This window comes from Adelges cooleyi, unplaced genomic scaffold (assembly GCF_023614345.1).
Source record: "Adelges cooleyi isolate 19-005CV unplaced genomic scaffold, UGA_ACOO_1.1 ACOO_flye_CR_arks_rails_tigmint_CR_PRNA_8, whole genome shotgun sequence".
NCBI classification, from domain to species: domain Eukaryota; kingdom Metazoa; phylum Arthropoda; class Insecta; order Hemiptera; family Adelgidae; genus Adelges; species Adelges cooleyi.
This window is the reverse complement of record NW_026096513.1, coordinates 769,981-791,458: the sequence shown is the minus strand read 5'-3', so window position 1 is coordinate 791,458 and position 21,478 is coordinate 769,981. Positions and strand designations below refer to the sequence as shown.

The 21,478-nt window shown below is 28.5% G+C and overlaps 6 protein-coding genes across 8 annotated transcripts; 3 read left to right on the top strand and 3 right to left on the bottom strand.

Annotated features, from left to right (window-relative positions):
• The first annotated feature begins 642 nt into the window (after window positions 1-642).
• On the top strand, window positions 643-5,960 carry LOC126845710 (X-ray repair cross-complementing protein 5-like). The gene is made up of 15 exons (XM_050584553.1): window positions 643-845; window positions 1,672-1,785; window positions 1,882-2,117; window positions 2,895-3,017; window positions 3,082-3,148; window positions 3,228-3,362; window positions 3,444-3,627; window positions 3,698-3,831; window positions 3,901-4,038; window positions 4,134-4,273; window positions 4,792-5,013; window positions 5,083-5,231; window positions 5,295-5,504; window positions 5,577-5,707; window positions 5,813-5,960. The coding sequence occupies exons 1-15, from the start codon at window positions 825-827 to the stop codon at window positions 5,828-5,830; spliced, it is 2,022 nt and encodes a 673-aa protein (XP_050440510.1). The 5' UTR covers window positions 643-824; the 3' UTR covers window positions 5,831-5,960.
• Window positions 5,961-6,892: 932 nt separating this feature from the next.
• On the top strand, window positions 6,893-9,932 carry LOC126845904 (glutathione S-transferase-like). The gene is made up of 5 exons (XM_050584915.1): window positions 6,893-7,029; window positions 7,877-8,022; window positions 8,114-8,281; window positions 8,341-8,483; window positions 8,974-9,932. Exons 2-5 carry the CDS (start codon window positions 7,893-7,895, stop codon window positions 9,139-9,141), a joined length of 609 nt encoding a protein of 202 aa, XP_050440872.1. The 5' UTR covers window positions 6,893-7,029; window positions 7,877-7,892; the 3' UTR covers window positions 9,142-9,932.
• A 901-nt stretch (window positions 9,933-10,833) lies between these two features.
• LOC126845903 (glutathione S-transferase-like) lies at window positions 10,834-13,152 on the bottom strand. The gene is made up of 4 exons (XM_050584914.1): window positions 12,838-13,152; window positions 11,625-11,792; window positions 11,412-11,554; window positions 10,834-11,247 (listed from the first exon to the last, which is right to left on the bottom strand). The coding sequence occupies exons 1-4, from the start codon at window positions 12,965-12,967 to the stop codon at window positions 11,080-11,082; spliced, it is 609 nt and encodes a 202-aa protein (XP_050440871.1). The 5' UTR covers window positions 12,968-13,152; the 3' UTR covers window positions 10,834-11,079.
• Window positions 13,153-13,599: 447 nt separating this feature from the next.
• On the bottom strand, window positions 13,600-17,174 carry LOC126845901 (methionine--tRNA ligase, mitochondrial). The gene is made up of 2 exons (XM_050584910.1): window positions 16,898-17,174; window positions 13,600-15,612 (listed from the first exon to the last, which is right to left on the bottom strand). Exons 1-2 carry the CDS (start codon window positions 16,977-16,979, stop codon window positions 14,108-14,110), a joined length of 1,587 nt encoding a protein of 528 aa, XP_050440867.1. The 5' UTR covers window positions 16,980-17,174; the 3' UTR covers window positions 13,600-14,107.
• A 136-nt stretch (window positions 17,175-17,310) lies between these two features.
• Window positions 17,311-18,749, top strand: LOC126845902 (RWD domain-containing protein 1). The gene is made up of 5 exons (XM_050584911.1): window positions 17,311-17,602; window positions 17,672-17,880; window positions 17,944-18,087; window positions 18,192-18,375; window positions 18,571-18,749. Exons 1-5 carry the CDS (start codon window positions 17,533-17,535, stop codon window positions 18,657-18,659), a joined length of 696 nt encoding a protein of 231 aa, XP_050440868.1. The 5' UTR covers window positions 17,311-17,532; the 3' UTR covers window positions 18,660-18,749.
• Window positions 18,750-20,104: 1,355 nt separating this feature from the next.
• Window positions 20,105-21,471, bottom strand: LOC126845750 (mitochondrial import inner membrane translocase subunit Tim13-like). 3 transcript variants are annotated; one of them, XM_050584626.1, is made up of 4 exons: window positions 21,219-21,471; window positions 21,044-21,157; window positions 20,410-20,478; window positions 20,105-20,335 (listed from the first exon to the last, which is right to left on the bottom strand). In XM_050584626.1, the coding sequence occupies exons 2-4, from the start codon at window positions 21,128-21,130 to the stop codon at window positions 20,234-20,236; spliced, it is 258 nt and encodes an 85-aa protein (XP_050440583.1). In that variant the 5' UTR covers window positions 21,131-21,157; window positions 21,219-21,471; the 3' UTR covers window positions 20,105-20,233. The 3 variants fall into 3 exon arrangements, with proteins under 3 accessions (XP_050440583.1, XP_050440582.1, XP_050440581.1); XM_050584625.1 differs by having other exon boundaries at window positions 21,223-21,470; XM_050584624.1 differs by having other exon boundaries at window positions 21,227-21,470.
• Window positions 21,472-21,478: the final 7 nt, after the last annotated feature.

The window sequence follows — 21,478 nt, the reverse complement described above, 5'->3', positions numbered from 1 at the left end:
TACTCATAAAATGACATTATTATTTTGTACTAGTATTTATTATTACTTAAATCTTAGGAATAATAATAAATTTATTAGGTAATATTATATTATAATAATAATATAATTATTTATTAAATTCAACACATCAAGTTATTCCTAAAAATATATGTAATTTAATTTATGTATTAAATAAAGAGTAAAATTAAAAGTTTAATAATATAATTTATAAAGTAATATGCACAATAATATTTGTTTAGTATTGATAACCGCAAATTAAATTTTAATTCGTGGTGAACACGTTAAAAAAAATTAGGTATTAAAAAGACCTTCATTAGTTTTTAAAGTATGTTAATATAATAATAATAATGTATTAACTGAATTAATTAGTATGATATTATATTGTTATTATATTATGTATACATTGAAATAAAAACTTTCAACTATTCGAGTTTTTCCAGGGCCAACTAAATATTTTTCCCTCTAAAATTAGGTCAAACAGTAATTAGGAACTGTGTAATTTGGTGAAGTTGTACATATATCTATAAAGACATTCATTCTCTATGGCATCAACCTATTTATTTATCCGCCAAAATGTTATCATTCTTTATCATTTCAAAAGAGTAAACACGAAAGACCGAAAAAGTGAGAGCAAAGAACATACCTATTAATGTATATTGTATAAGATCAGTTGGAAAATGTATTATTCGCTATAAGAAACTTACTGTTTTTTATAATATAGATATTAGATTAACAATTAATAAATTATAAAACTTAAATAATTATTTGGATTTATCTTAATTAGTTTATATCGATCAAGACAATTTTTCAAGTATTCCATTACAATGGCTTCCAACAAAAAAAAGGTACTACGTCGATTTTACGAAAAACGCTTTTGTTTGTATACAAATTAATAATAGTGAAGCCGTTTAGCTTCTTTTTTGGTTGTTTGACACAGTTCACGTAGACCGCTGTTGCCTTTATATTTTTTCACTAGCAGAAGTAAATTATAACGTTTCAATGATAAATAGATATAATAATATAACATAATATAATAATAAATAGATTAGTTCGAGCACACACATTTTAAATCTTTTACAAAATATTGTCTGTTGATAGAAATATTTTTTCATCTGTAAGCTTAGAAATGTAAAAAAAAACAATTTTATCGTTTTAATATGCTATTAAAAGTTAAGAAAACAAATTTTACACAATATTCTTAATATTGTTTTTACTGACAATAACAATTTTAATTGTTCAGTTCAAATTCTACGAACAATGAATATAATATGAAGGGCTGCGGGGTAAAAAGATCAATGTCAATTTTTTTTCATTCTGAGAAAATCATGTTTTTAATTTCAAAACATTTTGCCTGTATGACTAAACTCTCGGCGGTCGTTACTCTTGACTAATCTGTTTTTTCCCTGGTTCGAGCACATAAAAGATACAATACGTCAATACAAATAATTTGATACCAAAATCTAATTTAAAAAATAATCTTTTTTCCCCACAGCCCTTCCTATGAATATAGGTATTATATATATTGAATATATATGTATTATACCCAAAAAAATGATAGTGTTTAGGCATTTCTCGATAAAAGTTGTCTGCTTTAGGCGTATAATTATTTAATAATATAATATGAGTAATTATAAAATGGTAGGTATTAATTAATAATAATTCTTATTTCAGGAAGGGATAGTAATTGCTCTGGATATCGGAAAAAATTCATTACAATTGGATATGAATGGAAAAAGTTATTTTGATCAATCTTTGCAGTGCGTTTCTATGATTATACAAAGAAAGGTAAGAAATATTTTAATTTTTGGTAGATATTGAAAAGTTATTGTTTTTACATAAAATTACAATTTGTAATTTAATACTTTTGTGTATTTTTTCAAGTTATTAATGGAAAGCAAAGATGAAATAGCGTTAATACTATTCGGATCATCTCAAACAAATAATGCTTTGGCTTCGAAAGGTCCAGGCTATCAAAATATAGAGGTTGTAGTAAATTTAGGTTTAGCGTCATGGAATTTAGCAAAATACATCACCACAATTGCTCCTACAAATGAAACGCCTTCTGACTGGCTCAGTACTCTCATTTTAGCTACAGACTTATTGAAAAATGAAACTGAGTAAGGAGAAATAAATTTTAAAAAGTCAAAGAAAAATTATTTATTTACTCATTTATTTATTGATATAATAAAATAGGAAACTGCTAAAAAATATTATCAAGTACAATTTCTTGTTTATCCTAATTAAAGGTGTATAGCTTATAAATTTACTAATCACGGACTTTTTTCTACAATTTTTATTTGTCGATTTATTTTTTACACATCAATATCAAAATTGAAATGAAAAATCCGCGGCCTCTTGTTCTAAAATTATTACTATTTGAACTTTGGGAATGATCGTTATACATGTAAAGAAGTGTATTACCAGTGTGTTGACCGTGGTGCCCGTGTCACCAACTATTCATATGGTTGGCGTCTTCATTCCATTGCTCTTTGCGGTTATTTATTCTTTTGATAATGCTCATGGATTTTACAAAATAATTAATATGAATTTTACTGATATAAAATTATTAATTTTTATTATTTCTTCTATCAGTGTTAGCTCAACTTTAATTCCCTTAAGTAGCTATAACTTGAAAAATAGATAGGAATCTGTGAATTTCTGACTTAGATTTGTAGTCATCTTAAAAAAAAAACACTGTAATTTGGCAAAAAATAATAAAGAGTACCCTGTTAAGAAAATTTGTTTCCAAAGTTGTAAAAAATAAAACGAATTTTGAGCTTTGTATCATAGCTAAAAGTTGCGTTAAATAAATTAACTATACATAATATAACATAATATAAATAATAACCATGAACAATTTTGCTTGCTAATTATAAGAATGAAAATGTTTTTAGTGGCAAAATTTTTACCGATTTACAAATTGTCATGTTTTCAAATTTCATGGCCGACATATCTCCAGATAAAATAAATATAATTATGAAGTGTATCCAAATGTTGAATATTAAATTGTCGTTGATGTAAGTTGATTATTTTTTTGCTACGTTTTTAGAAATCATCTAATTCCATAGTTTTGGGTTTCAGAGGGAAAGACTACGAAGATATTGCTGGTAATAACCCACTGTTGGAAATGTTTATTGAGCAAACTGAGGTAAAAAGAATACTATATTTAAAATTAATGTTTTTGTAAGTAATCCTATTTTCCACATACGATAATATTAAATTTTTAGGCACAAGCGGCTAGTTTGGATTTGGCAGTGTCTCAGTTGAATCATTATAAACAAAAGGAAGTTGTTCCTAGAGCTTGGGTAGTTCCCTTGAGTTTCGGAAATGTATTCAGCATTAAAGTTTGCGGTTATAAAAAGGTTAAAAATAAAGGGATTCTGTACTGTTTTTACTTGATGTTTTTCTCTATACAAATATTTAAACTAGTATTTTGTGTGTAGTTAGATGAGTCTCCTAAAAACCACAAATGGTTGTTATGTAAAAGAGACGATAAACCTGGATCAATAACTCCATTAAAAACCGAGACTTTGTATTATTATGTTCAAAACGGCAAAAAGAAAGAAGTCAATCGAGATGATTTAATTGATGGTTTTCGTTTTGGTGATACAATTATACCGATTTCAAGTAAGAGCAACTCTAATAATTATTTTAACTTTAATAAATATTATTTACATTTTTTAAATGTTTTATTCAGACATAGATAAAGACGCGTACGCCTATAAATCCGGTCAAAAAAGTATGTACGTTTTAGGTTTTACAAGTATTCATAATATACATCGATCATGTTTGATGAGTGGCGCATCGTATATTTTTAAGCCATCGGATCAAGTACTAAATGAAAAGTCTTTAATTTATTTATACATCCAGTTTATGTTGTAAATCTTTTTTTTTTTGTAGGAGAGTACGCCTGCTTTTGAGGCTCTATTCAAAGCAATGTCTCAAAAAAAGGAAGTTATGATTGTGAGAAAAGTTTACGTAGCCAACAGTGTGCCAAGCATTGGTGTTTTGTATCCGGTGATTGACGATGGTAAAAACGTATGTTTATTAAAAATATTATCAACATTTTATTTTATTACAAACAAAATGACTAAAACTTCCACAGTTACTTACGCAGTTAACTAATTTTTTAGATGTTTGTATATGTAAATTTACCTTATGCTCAAGATGTGAAAAAACAGAAATTGCCATCGCTCAACAAGTATAAGTCTACTGAAAAACAAAAAGACCTCTTTCGCGATCTGATAAAGTCTATGGATTTGAATGATGACGAGTAAGATAAAATAAACTAAGTAATTAATGATTTATGAACTATTTATTTACCATAATGTAATGGCTGAAGTTGGCCACTAAAACCGATTCCAATGAAATTTATTTGGGTAAAACCCAAAATTATAAACACAATTTAATTTTTTTGAATTGTTTTTTTTTATATTCTTAAACTATACTTTGACTATTTTTTATTTATAGTTGTAAACATTTTTTATTATTTACAAAGTATTCTTTTTAATTGATAGTGAATTACTAACATGTATCTGGTAAACCCACATGTCTGAAAATATTAAAATAATAAGGAAATATTAAATGATTGAATGTAAAGGTGGCCGAATTTGGCCAATATTATGGTATCTGAGTAAGGCTAAAAATTAATAACCAACTAGACTGGGAAGTTGTCTAGTAAACCCAATCTAACCTTGCCAATTTCAAAAACGCTGTAAAAAATAATTGGTGATTGAACAATTTAATACAAGAAAATAAAAATTACTTATCAAGTTATTCTCTTAATTTCAGTGAAGGTCATTTTATGCCAGAGTATACGTACAGCCCTCAGCATCAATTTTTAAATCATTTAATTGTACAAAAGGCTATTAACCCTGATCTAGTTTTACCGAAAGAAGTACCTGAAAATATCAAGACACTATTATATCCTCCATCTGTATATCAAAAACGGGCTCGGTCGTCGTTAATTAAAATTAAAGAATTATTTTCGCTTGTTTCCAAAGTGGATGAAACGTAATATAATATAATAAATTGGTTATTAGTATAATATAAAAAATAAATGTATAAATTTGTTTGGTACAGAACTACAAAAGGTGATAATTTAGTCGCTGCTAGTAATGAAATCCCATTGACGGCCAACGATGAAATCGAAAAGCCGTGTGTAATCACAGCGTTCAGCCCGGTCGAAGATTTTAACAAGCTCTTGGAAGAAGGAATCGATTCTGGAATTGGTAATGCGCTAGAATAGTTGTTATAGTATTATAGATATTTCCGATAACAAATATTTATTTCAGTTTGCAAAACTATGAAAAATCTAACCGTAAGTCTCATCGAATCGAGTAGTAGCTTAGAAGAGTTGGAAAAACCTGTGTCGACTTTGAAAACATTAAGGGAACATTATGTCTACAATAAAGATGTAAATTCCTACAATAATTGGATGCCTCATATAAAAGACGCAGTTTTATTGTCTGGCAAAGAAGAGTTGTGGCCACAATTCATTGATAGTAAGTGTAGAGAAAATTTAATTATAATAACCTAATGATGATCACATTTTTTTTTTCTGTATCACTTGTTAGGTGGGATAGGTTTAATTACAAATGAAGAGGTAGAAGACAGCACAATATCTCAAGAAATAGCCAATAAATTCATGGAAGTTGAGTTAATTGAAGACGTTGAAGCAGAGATGATTTTTGAAGACGATAATCCGGTATGTACAATTGGTGGAATTTAAACATAAGTTTTATATTATAGTTTTATTTTTATATCACGTTTTATTACTTTGATTAATACTATGTTTTATTTTTATTTTTAGCTTAATGAATTCCTCTAAGTCAAAGATGAAATTATCATTTGTAAAGAACGATCAACAGTATTGTTTTTGATCATACTTACTAGTGATTTTAAAATTGTGTAACATTATTACTTATAAAAAATTTTCTATTTTGTTATGTTTTTTTTATTCTTATGTGTTTTTTTTTTGTTATAATTATATAATTAAAAGTTAAACTTAATATAATGTGAATTTCAAAAGGTCAAATTAAATATTACCAATAACTTTTTGATAATGACACTATGAAAGCTATTATTACCTACATAAATATTTATCCTAAACTGTTGGTTTTAAAATCAATGTCCTAAATCAAAAATGAATTAATGTATTTATACTCTAGTTTTATTGGCTTCACCCAGTATATATGTGGTGGTTTATGGGATAACTTTAAACGCAACGGTTAGGTCGTATATGATCCTCATAATAACGTTCTGAGAAAAAAACCCGTAGGGGTAAGATACTCTTAGCAATCCTAGGGTTGTGAGTGGAAAGGGATGACATGGGATAATAATAAAAAACGACCTAGCATGAACTATGAAGTATACATAGTTTTTGGAATAATTAAATACCCGGCTAGTAAGATTATAAGAATATTGGGCCATAGATTTTCCATTCACATTTCAAATGATTCATCCATCATAGAAAACAAGTAAGAACAATGAATAATGAAAGTTATTATGGTAGCCGTTTTAACCTTAAGACATTTAAAATAATAGGTCTATATTATAAAGGCTGTAATTAATTACAGCCTTTATATTATAATGACAGACTCGTCGATCAAATTTGACAAACAATAGGTAAATACATTTTTCTGTACTAAAATAAACAAGTGCTAGAACAAAAATTGTATTTATTATTAGCGATGAAGTGTATATGAACTACAGAAAAAAACCAACCACATAACTACAATAATCTTACAGCAATATTACTTTTGGAGTGTACAATTAATTTAATTGTAATTAATTAATGGTATTATAATAACTATGTTTTGATGGGATACAATTAGCCTATTGCTAAAACTCTGTCCGTCTGACCTCGTGGGCGTGTTTAAGTACATTATATATCCATGTTAAATAGCGTCGACCGAGCGCCAATTAACTGGTATGTCATTGTCAGTAAATAGTTAGCTGTGACTTGTCAGTAAGTCGTTACATCTACATTGGAGAATATACACATTCTACACCCTGAAAAATATTATTGTAAGTGATTTGTTAAGTTTTTATTTATTTATTGGCGTGACTTAAAAAATATTAGACATTTTGCAATATAACACTTCAGGCTTTGCGTTATTTTATTTTACCCAACAAGATCTTCACAAAGCCAAAAATGAAAAAACAATCTACCCTATCTCTTTCAACATAGAGAAATACACCCTAAATAAAAATGTACTGAAAAATAGTCGAATTGGTAGTTCCAAACTTGTGCGATATCCTATACGTTTTTTGTGACATAGGATAGATGAAAAGTGAAAAAGCTAGAAAACATTATAACCCCTTTTTTCGAGGGGGTAAATATTTTCCCTTTATTTCACTTTCTTAGGTGTAATTTTAAGACTTAATGTCTGATAATTCTATTGAAAGTAGATGTACAGTGGCTTTATAATGTTCTCAATTTTGTAAAATTTGTGAACACATTTGTTTAATGAAAATCTAAAAAAAACGATATCACTTCTACGTGTTAATATTTACTTATTGCGATTGTTGTTGATTTTTTAATATTTTTTTTTGTATTTTAGTTTTTTTTATCATATTATACATTTTTCAGTCGACCTGTCTAAAATGTTAACTTATGTAAATATTATAATTTATATATTTTACCATCTACGTAGGTAGGTACAGTTTTGCGTTGAAGCATTTATTTAAAAGTGATTTTATTAAACTCTTAAAGAATATTTTGTGTTCTCTTCGGCCCCGATATGCACCGCCCCACCTATCTGTGCCTCGACCCCAATCCGCTGGTTTTTTTAAAGTTATATTTTATAAAATAAAACTGTGATACATTTTTAGTATTAATAAATCTTGTTTATTGTCTTTAAAATATCTACAGTGAAGAATTCCTCAAAATGACTTACAAACTAACATACTTTAACGCAACAGCCCTGGGCGAACCTATCAGATTTCTTTTGTCTTATTTGGATATTGATTTTGAAGATTATCGCTTTGAAGTGGAATCATGGCCAACCATCAAACCAAGTATAATATAACTATAGTACCTATATGTTATGCTGAATTTCGTTGTGTCTAATTATAACGGCTGGTTTACAACTGGCTCAACCGTTTTTAGCTATGCCGTTTGGTAAGGCACCAATTTTGGAGGTAGACGGTAAAGTATTGAACCAATCTGCAGCAATTTCTCGTTACTTGGCGAAGAAAGCAGGATTAGCCGGAAATGATGATTGGGAATCGATGCTTATTGATATTGCGGTTGATAACATACACGATTTAAGACAAGGTAATGCCCATTAATGTCTTGCTAAATTATAAATGTATACACTTGAAATATTCTTGTAGCGCTCGCGGGGTACTTTTACGATCAGAATGAAGAATCTAAAAATCAAAAATACGTTCCCCTGTTTAAAGAAACTGTACCGTATTACATGGATAAATTTGAAGAAATCGTTGCAGAAAATAAAGGATACTTTGTAAACGGAAAGGTAACTTAAAATGCACATAACATTAAACTTCATTTAGAATTATTCGACTTGCCTCCCCTTACTACGGGCAGACTAGATCGGTTCGCGTCAGGAACTTCCGGCGGGATTCATTATTAACTTCCCGGATACTTCCTGTACTAAACCCATTTGGTTCATGACAGCCTGCTCAAGACCTTACCAAAATATTGGGGATTTAAATAGGAACTTCCTGTAGAGTCGTCAAGTTACAATAGACTGTCCCTAGCCCTTACCGGCTTTCATTCAGCCATTTTAGTCAGACTTTCAACCAAACGTGATTGTAGACAAACGGACTATTGTCTATTAACTATAATTACTATAACGACTATAGCCAAATATTGAACCTCAGCATTCATTTATCATATCATCCGCTTCTAGATAATTTTTTATGTATAGAAAAAAATGTTCATAAATAATAATGTTTAAACAACGAAATGATATCGTTAATTGCTGTTCAATTTTGTGATTTCAGTTAACTTGGGCTGACTTATTCTTTGTAGGAGTTTTAGGCTATTTGAATCATATGGCCAAAATCGATTTGTTGGAAGGCCGCCCTCACTTGCAAGGACTCAAAGACACAATCGAAAATATTCCTCAGATAAAGTTATACATAGAAAAACGACCTACGGCAATGTTTTGAATTTTACTTTACAACTATTGCTTCTTACTGCAGTTTCGTAATGACATAATCAGCGTAAATGAATTTTTTGAGCTTTATGATCTAAAATAATTTAACTAAAGCCTAAACCCTAAAGGTTTAAACGTAGAAGATCAAAGCACATATATATTGATAGTATATGTATATTGATTCTAAAATGTTATTAAAAAAAAAAAAATGCGTTTGATTTTAACCTAATTTGTCCATTGCATATGGCTAAAATGAACCATGTACTTGAAATTTCGTGTGTAAAAAATACTAAATCACTAAATTGTGGACTAATTAAATATTAATAATGACGTACAAAATAAAATTGAAATTAAAAATAGATAAAGCAATATTATATTTAACTGTCTTTTCTCTGTTAGATTATAGGTGCCTGCTAGGGTTCACATCCAAGCTAGATAAATAATAATGATGTCTAATGCTACGAACAAGTGAACATACATTTTTTTAAATTATTAATAGTATTAATTATAAAACGATAGTCGACAATTACCATAACCGCAATTACATAGGTTGGCATTTGATTTAGTGTAAAATACGATAAAAATTAATACATTTATTATGAAATTTGAAAATAAATCAGTTAGGTACATGAAATAATTAATAATGACCTACAAATATGTAAGGTACTAATTATTACATTCAGATGCGTCATAATATAATTAGTCAATGGTAATATCTATCCGTAGCAATTAAATCATACTCGACAAAAAAAAAAAAAAACAGCAAATCTTTAAAATATACTCAAAACCCTTTTCTCAGATGAATCACTTTTTGTTAAAAGGCCACATGTTTCAACAGGTGAACTTTTGGTAAATAATAAAAAACTGCATAACTTTCAAAATGTGGTAACTTTGTTCATCAAATCATTTTTTTTTTATGTGCATTATGACGTGCATGGTACTCAACATTTATACCAAATTTCTATACTGTAAAAATATTCAATTCGAGTTTATACTAGTTGAAAGTTGCAACAAAATGTAACACATGGCCTTTTAATAAAAAGCGATTGAAATAAAGACATTCATTCCTGTATTTACATAATAATGTTATTGTACACATACACCTAATTATAATTACACGATGACATCATGCTAAGATAAGACGTCCAAGTCATAAAGTATTAGATATATTATATGAACGTCAATTTTAATAATTCTCTTTATAATGTTATCGTAGGACACACGGTATCGCATTGTTTACTCGAGGTCATAAAAAAAGAACTGAACGCTCTATGGGTAGTAAATAAATATAAAAATATTATTATTACTAATCTATAGTGTTATACATGGTATAAAATTTCATTAAAATAAATATAACATAATAGGTCGGTACTACCATTGAGTATGACGTATTGTATTACAATAAACATCTACTTAATAGTACCTATTTCATATGTGATTTACCTACTTGTGTGGACTTTGCGTTAAAAATGTTACTATAGTAATTTGTTGCATATGAAATTTGTTTGTCTTAATAATAATTAATATGGTAAGGCTTTGTTAATAATAATAATTACACTGTAGAATATTGTGTAACCTTATTTTTTGTTATTGAACCCAAATCCAATATTTTTGTTTTACTTACCCAAACCGATTTTAGAATAATGTTGTAGCACTTCTAGTTATTTTTTAAATCGGTCTCGTATAGAACTAATAAAAAATACCGTTTTGTGCTATTTTCAGCGTGTCTTGTATATTTGAATATTTAAAAAAAATGTATTTTAGACAATCGTTTTATTAATATCACTATTGTTTTATTAATACGGTGCTAAATTCAGAACTGGTCTTAGAATTAATATAAATTGTTTAATTTTATTTTTATATTCAAAAAAACTATCTTGTCAATGTGAAATAATTCATTTTGAAGTAAAAATTAATTCAAAACAAAAACAGATATATTACATTTAAGTATTTAACAATCTGTTTTCGGTCTTTTCTCTGTCCACGTTTTAATTCGAGGCAAACTTAAAACTTTGTCCACGAGAGCGTTTAAGTTAGGTTTATCTTCGAGAAAATCTTTTTTTGCTACAAATTTCAGCGTATCCAGAAGCGAAACAAAGAATAAATCAGGCCAAGTCAACTGAAACAAGATAAACGTATTCATAATAAATTTATATATTTTAAACAAATTGTTCAAATTCTCCACATATTTTCTTAAAAAATAATAAAAATATTTAAATAAAAATAACTAGGTATATTGGTGAAAATTTAAGTATTTCAAATAATAAATAGTCATTAAAATACCTTTCCGTTCACAAAGTAACCATTGTTGTTTTTGACGATCTGTTCAAACTTGTCAATGTAGAAAGGAATAGATTCGTTTATAAGGGTATTGTACTTTGTAGCTTTTGATGGATCAGTGTCAGGGAGCCAATGTACTCTAAAATCTTAATACTTCTATTTTTAGTAAGGAAACAATAACATGTTTAGTGATTGTTTAATAACTCAATAAAATACCTTGTAAGAAGTCACCAATGTTGTCAACCGCAATATCCACCAACAACGATTCCCAATCATCGCTGCCTAACAATCCTGCTTTTTTGGCCAAATAACGACATATTGCCATAGACTGATTTAACACTTTTCCGTCGATTTCCAAGAGTGGCAATTGACCAAATGGCGCATCTTAAAAATAACATACTCATTTGAATAACATAAATATAGCCTCAAATACTTTAAAAAAAAAACCTAACTGGCCATTATAACTTACAATGCTAATTATTTTGATCCGTCATTTATACTGCACAATTTTTGAAGATTATTAAAGAATAATATTTATTACAACAAATGCCTTAATTAATGTCTAAACTCCTTAATACGGATTTACAAAAAAAAAAAAAAAAAGTTGAGATGATACTATAATTTTAATTCTTGAAAAAATTGAATACTTAAAAAAAGTGCCTTTCAAGAACTATACCCCGAAAGAAAAAATATACTATGAAACAATTTGAATTTTTTTTTTTATAAATGTTCTTATTTAGTTTTGATTTGTTCAATACATTTTTCAACTACTAACTATTTTTAATTTGTATATACAATGTTACAAATATTATACGTCTATAAATTGTGTCTAAAAATAACAAATTTAATTGGTTAAGATTATGTATTTTTTGTGAAAATACTAATTTTTGAGATATTTATGTACTAATGACTCGAGTGTAAAATAATAAAAAACTAAAATAGTTTTGTCCACATTTATTTTTTAAATAATTGTGGCCGTCTATGATTTTAATTGTGTTATGCACAACGTTTTTAAACAAATATTAAATAAATACATTAATTGGCAATGTTAAAACATTAACACAATCATTTTTATTTAATAATAATAATATAGTATAAATTAATAGCAATATATTATTTGTTTTTCACTTTACTTGTAAAATCGTTTTCAATTAATAAGTATAAAAAGTATAAATAATGTTTGTCATCCTATAGTTTGCCCAAAATTGTGGAATGTAAATATATTTCGTGGCATGTTTCTATGTATGTATTTCATGTTATGTAACACCAGACATTTAAAAGATCATTCACCTCGCAGATCGTACCCATACCAGGCTCTTAGCATGTATGTATGTATAACATTTATTTTTTACATACAATTTTCAATTTTTAATGCAATATAATACCTATTTAAGAAAAAAAAAAATATATATATATATATTATATTTACTTGGTTTTAAACTTAGCCACGTTGAAGGATCTATGCGGTTGTCTTCATAGTCGATTCCCGAGTATGCCAAAATGAACCTGATGGGTTCGGCTTTACCTCTGATGTTGAAATAAGTAAGTTTGTAAGTCATTTTAGGTTTTCAAAACAAGATTTAATGGAAAACAAGCTGTTGTTGGTTGTGGTTAGATTGTTTGAAACTGTTATTGTATATTATAATATAATATTGTATAATGTAAATAATAACGATTAACGACTGCACAAAGTAGTATGCTGTACGACCAATACTACTCGACTGAAACGGAAATGTTTCTTCTTTCCAGCTAGTTTTTAATTGGCTATGATTACATAGTGAAGTGCGTGTTGTGCACAAGGTCATGTTTGTGTTTACGGTTAACAATTACCTTAGTAACGATATTCCACATAAGTACCTCCTATAATAGGTGTACCTGTAGCCATTATTTATTTATTTTTTTAAAGTAAGGATATTTAATTTTTTTTGTCGGCTATTTCACTATAGTGTACCTAATTTAAAACACTAATATATGTAAGAGCAAAACAAATCAAAAAACGGTACAATAATATAATATTTTATTAGAAAAAAAAATGGTTTGTATAATTAAAGTTAAGTTAATTATTAAACAATTACGTAACTTGAAATGGCGAAATTATTGAATTACAAATAACGTTATTCGAAATAATCGCAGGCAATTATTCGAATGATTATATAATTATTAAACACTCTATTTAAAATAAAAATGTACTTAATTATTTTTTAATTTTGGGACATCCTTTAGTTTAAAATTTTATATTCTAATGGGATAATATAAAATGATTTCTACTACAAATAGATTATTTATGAGTTATGACTACATACGTCATTTTATCTGTATAGTCACTTTACCCATATCTTAGGTTTGCGCCCAAGATGTGAAATCTCTAACAAACATGCATAAAAAAAAAAAGTTTTTGTATGTTATATTTCTTATCTTCTTCTTATTATTAACACGATTAACACATTGTTATATTTCTCATGGAAACGTTTTTAGAAAAAAAAATTCTTATTAGTCGAACAATTCAAAGTTCAGCGTGGCCTAACTGCGAAGTACTAAAACCTTAATGAATGAACTACCCATTTGATTGTCAAATAATATAACATCGTAAAAGTAGGTATTTCATTATTTATCAATACACAACAATAACATTTTGAATAACTATTATTATTGTTTTTTTTTAATTTCAACACATTTACAATATTTAACGAATATAACATTTAACTAATTATTAGTCTTTTAAACAATATTATGTTTTTATTTTGTAAACAATTAGGATTAACAATTTCATTATTGTCGATCCAATTGGGCTTTATTTGATCCCAATTTCGATTGTCTACGTTTAATTTATTTAGTAACCTATCGGCCAACGCGGGTACAATGGGTTGCAGAGTTATTGCGGACATTCTTAATGTTTCTAAAGTAACGTGTAGTATAGACGACAATTTGTCCAAGTCGTCGCTTTTGGCCAATTCCCAAGGTCTGTTATGTTCGAAAAATCGATTACAGCATTGCAATGTGGCTACGATTTCATCTATTCCTTTGTAAAAGTTCAACTCTTCGTAATGACCGGCTACAACGTCGGCGAGTTTGTTCAACCGTTGGTCGAGTTCTCTGAAATTCGGGTCAGTCGACAGGTTCATAAAGGCTTCTGGATTGGATTTGTGGTAGATTAGATGGGGATTTATAGCTTTGCCGCAACAACGGTTCAAAAGATTGCCCATGGTGTCGGCCAACTCGGAATTCAGTATTCTTCTGATCTTGACATCGCTGTAGTTACCATCGCTGTGTGCGGTACCTTCTCGGAGGAGGAAATACCTGAGGCCCGACTCTGTGTATGCGCGGCCGGCTCCGACGGGGTCCACTACGTTGCCTTTGGTCTTCGACATCTTTTCGTCGTCGACTTTCCAGTGGGAGTGTACGAAAATCCGCTTTGGTAGCTGCAGTCCGGCAGCAATCAAAAATATCGGCCAAAACACACCATGGAATTTCAGAATGTCTTTGCCGCACACGTGCACGTCCGGAGGCCAAAAACCCCCGTCCGGGTAACCGGACACGGTTAAATAGTTGACAAGAGCGTCTAACCATACATAAACGGTTTGGCCACTGTCGCCGGGCACCGGTACGCCCCAATCCACCCGGCTCTTCGGTCTCGACAGCGATATTTCGTACAAATCGTTCACTTCCCTGCACAGTATATCGTGGAATACTTTTGGTTTTATCCTGTGCGGATCACTTAACCAGTTTTGAAGGTCTTCCTTGAACGGGCGCAAGTCAAATTTATAATTGTCTTCTTCTGCCCATTCCACGGGTCGTCCGGATTCTTTACTCACCCGGACACCATCGTTGGTCCGTTCGATTTGGTCTTCCGATAAAAACGTTTCATCCGCCATACAATACCATCCTGTGTACTTGCCTTCGGTCATGTGAGGTCGTATTTTGTCCCAAAATCGACTTACACACTTCTTATGCCTATCCGACGTGGTCCTGATAAAAGACGTGTGACCGACGTCGAACGTTTGGAATGTGCTTCGATAACTGTTGGAAATTATGTCGCAGTATTTATCTACAGACATTTTATTCGCTTCGGCAGCCTTTTGCACTTTCAGACCGTGTTCGTCGGTACCAGTGCTAAAGAGAATATTTATACTGGGATTTATGAGCTTTTGAAACCTCGCAGAAGCATCGGCAATTAAAGCACTATAAAGATGTCCAATATGAGGGCCTACAATATTAAAGATAAAAAAAAAATTGAACATTCTTAATACTCATTATTTATTAAGTTTTTTTTTTTTACTAATCACGACCCAGTACATTTTTTGTGGGTACACATTGAACCTAATAAAACCCATATTTTTGGGTGCATAGAAAAATTTAGTTGGTTTTTTCTGCCAACTTTGTTTAAAATAGGTATTTTTGATTTGATTGGGTTATTATAAATATTTGGAGGAGGAGAAGTGGCCGAGTGGGTAAGGTGGCAGTGTGTTAGCGCTCACTGTCGCCAGGTTCGACACTAGGTCACAGGCGCTCTGTTTGACGGGCGAGCAATCGCCCGGTGAAAAAGAACCGCCATCCCCATCTCCGGCGACGGACTGATGACCTGTCCCGGATAGCGAATTTGTCAAGAAGCTATCTCATGGTGGCAGTGTTGGGCCTTCATGGCTCATTAAGCTATATGATAATGATTATACATATTTACAAATTTAATATTTTTTATTGTTTTCCTACTATACTTTTTTATAATTATGAAAGTTAGTAAGCTTACATTTAACGATTACATTAATGGCAAAAACAATTTGTTAAACTAAATTAAGTATATACTAAAAACAGAAAAAAATTGTACCCTTATTAATTATAAGAAATTTAGATACTGAATAAACTTCAGCAGGTTCAACAAAATACCATCTGTCATTGCATCAAAATTACAATACTTTGCCGGTTCAATCGTTCACACTAAAGGTCAGAGGGAAATGAAGGGAATTGATATTCCACCTTAGATATTATTTTGGAGAGTTTTGTGAAACCAATAATAGCATTATTCATCATATGAAATCATAAAGTTAACGTAAAAATAACCTGAACGAAAACTTGTGGAATATATAGTTAGATAAAATATTAAAAATAACATTCACCACAAAATGAGGCACTTTACATTAGTTGAGTATATTCCTGTTACTTTTGGGTATATTCCAAAACTAATATTACCATCATTGGTAAACACCAAAAACTTGGTTAGGTGTGGTGAAGGGTATTAGTAATATTTTATTTAAGTATGAAATTAGATGTGATAATTTTTAAAGTTTATGCAAACAAAATGTGTTTGAACTAGCTTTATATGCCAAAAAAAACAGCTGTGAACCATTTAAAAACTAATATAAAAGGAGTTTTACGAACTCTGAACAGAGTAAGAAAAAATTTAATTTTAGGCATAATTTAGTATAATATATTGTGTTTTTAAACAAAAAATAATAATTTTAAACATATATATTTCATTATATTATTACACTTACTTGCATTGACATAAAATATTGGTGTTGTAATAAAATATGAAGTTTTGGGTACGTTTTTCAAACTTCTAGATATTCCACACATTATATAGAGTTATTGAAGCTTAATTATAAATATTTTTAGTACAACGAAATAATAATAATTAAAATATAAAGTAATTAATACATTGTTCTTCAACTATTCCTAATGTTACACATTTATTGTGTTTAAATTTAAGAATAAATAACTATAAATTGTATTTACTATTTTAATTATTAACTATTATATTTTGTTTATATCAAAAATTATTCCACTGTTGATATATTTCACTGATAAAGACCGGCAAAGTGATAACAATAAATATTATGTCGATAACAGAATATGAGTTAAGTGATAACGGTTTTGATAACTGATAAGGTATAACGTGTTCATAGACCACATCTCCCACTTTCCTTTTCGTACTTCATATCCGAATTCCTAAACTTCACTTCTTAAGTTTTTTTATTTTAATTTTATTAATTTTTTACTAAACAGTGTTGAATGGAAAAAAAATCTTTTCTCTCTCAAAAATATATATACTTAAGATAGTCGGTAGATAGGTTTACTATAAATATTAACTGTTTTGCATCAGTTTTAAATTAATGGTATCAAGTACAAGATGGACTACAAAGAAGAACAACAAAATGAAATTGATGCATTGGATTCAATTTATTGTGGTGAAATGACAAGTAATTCGGGTTGTTTTTGTTAAAAAAAAAAAAAACCCACCCTAACAGTATTGTATATTATATTTTTAGTTTTGACTACAGAACCGTACTATCAGTTTGAAATACCTGTCAAATCTGATGAGTTTGACAGCGATCAGCACGATATTGGGCTGTCTTGTTGTTTAAAGTTTGAATACATTGAAAAATATCCCGATGAACCTCCAATTGTTGAAATTGAAAACGTTGTTGGTTTCGAAGAAGAAGAAGAAAATGAATTAAAAGAATATCTATTACAACAGGTAACTTATTTGATTGCGAATATTATTTTTAATTTACCGTCATTGTTACCCTTTTATTTATAGGCACGAGAAAATGTAGGCATGGTAATGATATTTACCTTAGTGTCAGCAGCTCAAGAATGGATGAATGAAAACTCGGATAGAGAAAAGAAGAAAAAAGAAGACGATGAAGAAAAAAAACGGGAAAGAGAAATGGAAGCAGAATTAGTGAGTGTTATTTAGTTATAATTATTTGTTACTCTATTTAATGACTACTTCTACCCTAAATTACTATTTTTCTTCTTAATTTGTTTGTACTTTTATATGATTAGAAACGATTTGAGGGAACTAAAGTAACGGTAGAATCATTTTTACGGTGGAAATTTCAATTTGAAGAAGACATGGGTGTTTTAAAAAAACGCAACGAAGAGGATAAAGGCAAAAAAATGACAGGTCGTGAGTTATTTATGACCGATAAATCACTAAATGAATCAGACTTGAAATTCTTAGAAGAAGGTTTGCTATTTTTATTTTCATTATTGCTAAAATTCTTTAACACATAGAAAATAAAATACATATTTAATGGAAACAACTTTTATTCTATAAAAATGTGTGTAGGTTTCCTCTAGTTTGATTGCATATGAAATATGTTATTCGTAATACTACCATTGAACGTAAATGGCAAATATTTAATAATATATTAATTTTTAGGTGATTCTGTGAAAGTCGATGAATCATTATTTGATGAAATCGAAGATTTAGATTTGGAAGATGAAGTAAGCAGCGATGGTGATGAATAAGTTTTTGTTTCCTGTTAATATTTTTTTTGATAATGTCTTATTAGTAATTATAATATAAATATATATTGAGTTAATTACGTTTAAATTAAACTCCCAGAGTTGTTTATTTAATTAATACAAACTTTTAAAAGGGTATGGGCCACTTGAATTCACGATATTGATTATTTCTAGGTAATCTACCCAAGGGGCTGTATTTTATGTAATTAAAGGTGTCAAATTGTACAAAAGTTTAGGTTTATATATTTTACCTTAGTCCATCCCTGCTTGTGTTTACTGATAAATTATTTCTTTATAGTCTTGTAAAAAAACCTGGTAGTTTAAATCCATTTTTACTCGTATAATCCACAAATATGTTGTACATATTTTGTAAAAAATAAAATATACATATATATATATGGAGGATTCTGAGTCAAACCACTCAATGGCTTGAACTCTAGAACATTTTTCAAAATTTTTTTTGGTCTAATAAAAGAATTAAATATTTTTGAAATTATTATCACTCAAATAGAGGTTTTTAAAGTTATTTTTCACGAAAAATCAATTTTAACCGGTTTTAAAATTCTGAAATTCTTATTATAAAATCAGAGAGTCAAATCAAATCTTTTCGTCTAATAACGGAAATGGGCCAAGATTAATTTCCGTTTGTTTTTTAGTGATATAAGATTGTATTCTTCAAAATTTGAAAAAAAATTATAATTGTAATTTATTTATTTTTTAAAATAATACATGTCATGGTAAAATTTGATTTTTTGGCAATATTTTTCCGTTCTAACTGATCGGCTCAATATATTTCATAAAACAAATATTTTAGATTAGAACAAAACAAGTAACTAATAATAAAATTAGTGACGGAAAGTGACCGATTTTATAATAAGTGATAAAAAGTAAGTAATTTAATCCAATAAACAAAAAATAGTTAATTAAATTAAAGATTTTATAATATTTAATTAAACTTGCTACTAAATGTACAAGTGATTTAATCTAAATTTAAAAAAACTGTAGGTATTTAGGTAACTAAGTTTGGGAGTAATAGACATTTCAATCTAAAAAAAAATGTTTCAATTATTCTGTGTAACACTTCCAGTTTGACTTCAAAAAATTGCTTAGTTGAAATTATATTAATTTTATTAGCGACCAGCGGTAGAAAAGCAGTAGTGAAAATGTGTGTTAATTATTATTTATAACACAGACCAATTTAAAAACAGTTGGCTTAATTTTGTTTTTATATTATAATACATATTATTCTAAATTAAAACAAAAACAGAATTGTCAGTTTTTTTTAATTTAGATGACTTAATATGGTTTTAAAATGTTGGTAGTGCGCGACGAGATACATTTGAACCGAATTTAACCAAAGAGTTTAAATAAAGATTGAACATTTATATAGATTATTATAAATATTTACTATACCTAACTGTGTAATATAATAGTAAAAAACCAAAATATTTGTGAAATTTTTCTAATATATAGCCATATATTTTGTTTATATTTTAATGTAATTACAAATTATTCACAATGTGGAAAAACATTAAATAGAAAAACTACATTAATAAATTTACAACATCAATATTGATTTAATGCATATTTTGTGATTCTGACATTATTCGTTCACCAAATGATTTTGATACGAGACTTACTGTTTCCATGTAACGATCCATACACATTGTCACACATTTCTAGAAATAATTAAAATATTTATGTAAAATATAAAGTAAATAGTTAATATATAATTTGATAGATTTATAATTACTTGTTCAGAACTATCAAGTGAATTGGCCGGTTTTGTTACGCATTTGTTGAAACACAACCGACTCATTTTCTATTCATAAAAAAAAAAATTCATTAATACTTTAGCGTGTACATTTTCTTTAGGTACATACAAGTTTTAACCACTTTCATTTGGGTACCTTTAGAATATTTTTTTAAATTATGTACTAGGCTTAGCCAAAACTATAATGTTCGTCCATACAAATACACTTTTAAATTTGCAAGGTCTGTATTGATAATTTCCTGTTTTTAGATAACTAGGTACTAATGATTTCTACATGAGAATTATGATCGGTATAGAGGCTTGAAAATTACCGTAACTAGCAGAGTTAAAGCCTATCATTATTTAAAAATATGTTTAATAATGTTACTTAGCTAAACAATGAAAATCAAATAATTTATACTACATATAAATTTGTCTTAAAATTAGGCATTGAAATACAATAGGAAATAAAGTACATAATGTCGTCATTATCTTGGCAACTAAAAAGTATAACCGTAATATAAATAAAAAGATATGTTAAATTTTACACAAAATAATTATTTCTGTTTTTTAGTCTATTTTACATTAAGTTGTAATTAGTAACTCTGGGATGGAAGATATAAATCACACTTACGGTTAATAATAATTCAATATTTTCCATAGCTACTTGCTGTTTTAATTTGTCTACGAGTTCTTCTTGCGAAAGCTTTGACCCGTCCATGCTGATCCAAGATTTTTTCTTAATTACCTAGTTAAATCAAAAACAATACATCAACAAATTGTCTTGTTAAAAAAATTCCAATTAATACGTACTTACACTTATTGAAAAGTATTTTTTCACAGTTTGATACGTTTAAATTAATATTTGTAATAATGGTTATATAAAAACATACAGTCAGGACTAAAGTATGATTATAACTGTTAATGTTTTCTTAATTATATATTATAGATTTAAATCGGTGTTCCGTGTTCGCACTTCACTTACTTTAGGTCTGTAAGTTTAGGCTACAGTCAATAAGACAATAAGTATTCAGTAATAGCGGTATCAGAACAAGTACTGTACATTTTG

Bases quoted from the DNA above. Each gene is read 5' to 3' on its own strand.
- LOC126845710 (XM_050584553.1), top strand. From the start codon at position 825: ATGGCTTCCAACAAAAAAAAG. The intron at 846-1,671 runs GTACTACGTCGA...TTCTTATTTCAG, and splicing joins TGGCTTCCAACAAAAAAAAG to GAAGGGATAGTAATTGCTCT. The intron at 1,786-1,881 runs GTAAGAAATATT...TATTTTTTCAAG, and splicing joins CTATGATTATACAAAGAAAG to TTATTAATGGAAAGCAAAGA.
- LOC126845904 (XM_050584915.1), top strand. From the start codon at position 7,893: ATGACTTACAAACTAACATACTTTAACGCAACAGCCCTGGGCGAACCT. The intron at 8,023-8,113 runs GTATAATATAAC...AACCGTTTTTAG, and splicing joins ATGGCCAACCATCAAACCAA to CTATGCCGTTTGGTAAGGCA. The intron at 8,282-8,340 runs GTAATGCCCATT...ATATTCTTGTAG, and splicing joins CATACACGATTTAAGACAAG to CGCTCGCGGGGTACTTTTAC.
- LOC126845903 (XM_050584914.1), bottom strand. From the start codon at position 12,967: ATGACTTACAAACTTACTTATTTCAACATCAGAGGTAAAGCCGAACCC. The intron at 11,555-11,624 runs GTATTTTATTGA...AGAAGTATTAAG, and splicing joins CATTGGTGACTTCTTACAAG to ATTTTAGAGTACATTGGCTC. The intron at 11,248-11,411 runs GTATTTTAATGA...ATCTTGTTTCAG, and splicing joins GTTACTTTGTGAACGGAAAG to TTGACTTGGCCTGATTTATT.
- LOC126845901 (XM_050584910.1), bottom strand. From the start codon at position 16,979: ATGTGTGGAATATCTAGAAGTTTGAAAAACGTACCCAAAACTTCATAT. The intron at 15,613-16,897 runs GTAAGTGTAATA...TTAATATTGTAG, and splicing joins AATATTTTATGTCAATGCAA to GCCCTCATATTGGACATCTT.
- LOC126845902 (XM_050584911.1), top strand. From the start codon at position 17,533: ATGGACTACAAAGAAGAACAACAAAATGAAATTGATGCATTGGATTCA. The intron at 17,603-17,671 runs GTAATTCGGGTT...TTATATTTTTAG, and splicing joins TTATTGTGGTGAAATGACAA to TTTTGACTACAGAACCGTAC. The intron at 18,088-18,191 runs GTGAGTGTTATT...TTATATGATTAG, and splicing joins GAGAAATGGAAGCAGAATTA to AAACGATTTGAGGGAACTAA.
- LOC126845750 (XM_050584626.1), bottom strand. From the start codon at position 21,130: ATGGACGGGTCAAAGCTTTCGCAAGAAGAACTCGTAGACAAATTAAAA. The intron at 20,479-21,043 runs GTAAGTGTGATT...TTTTATGAATAG, and splicing joins ATATTGAATTATTATTAACC to AAAATGAGTCGGTTGTGTTT. The intron at 20,336-20,409 runs GTAATTATAAAT...AATTATTTCTAG, and splicing joins CACTTGATAGTTCTGAACAA to AAATGTGTGACAATGTGTAT.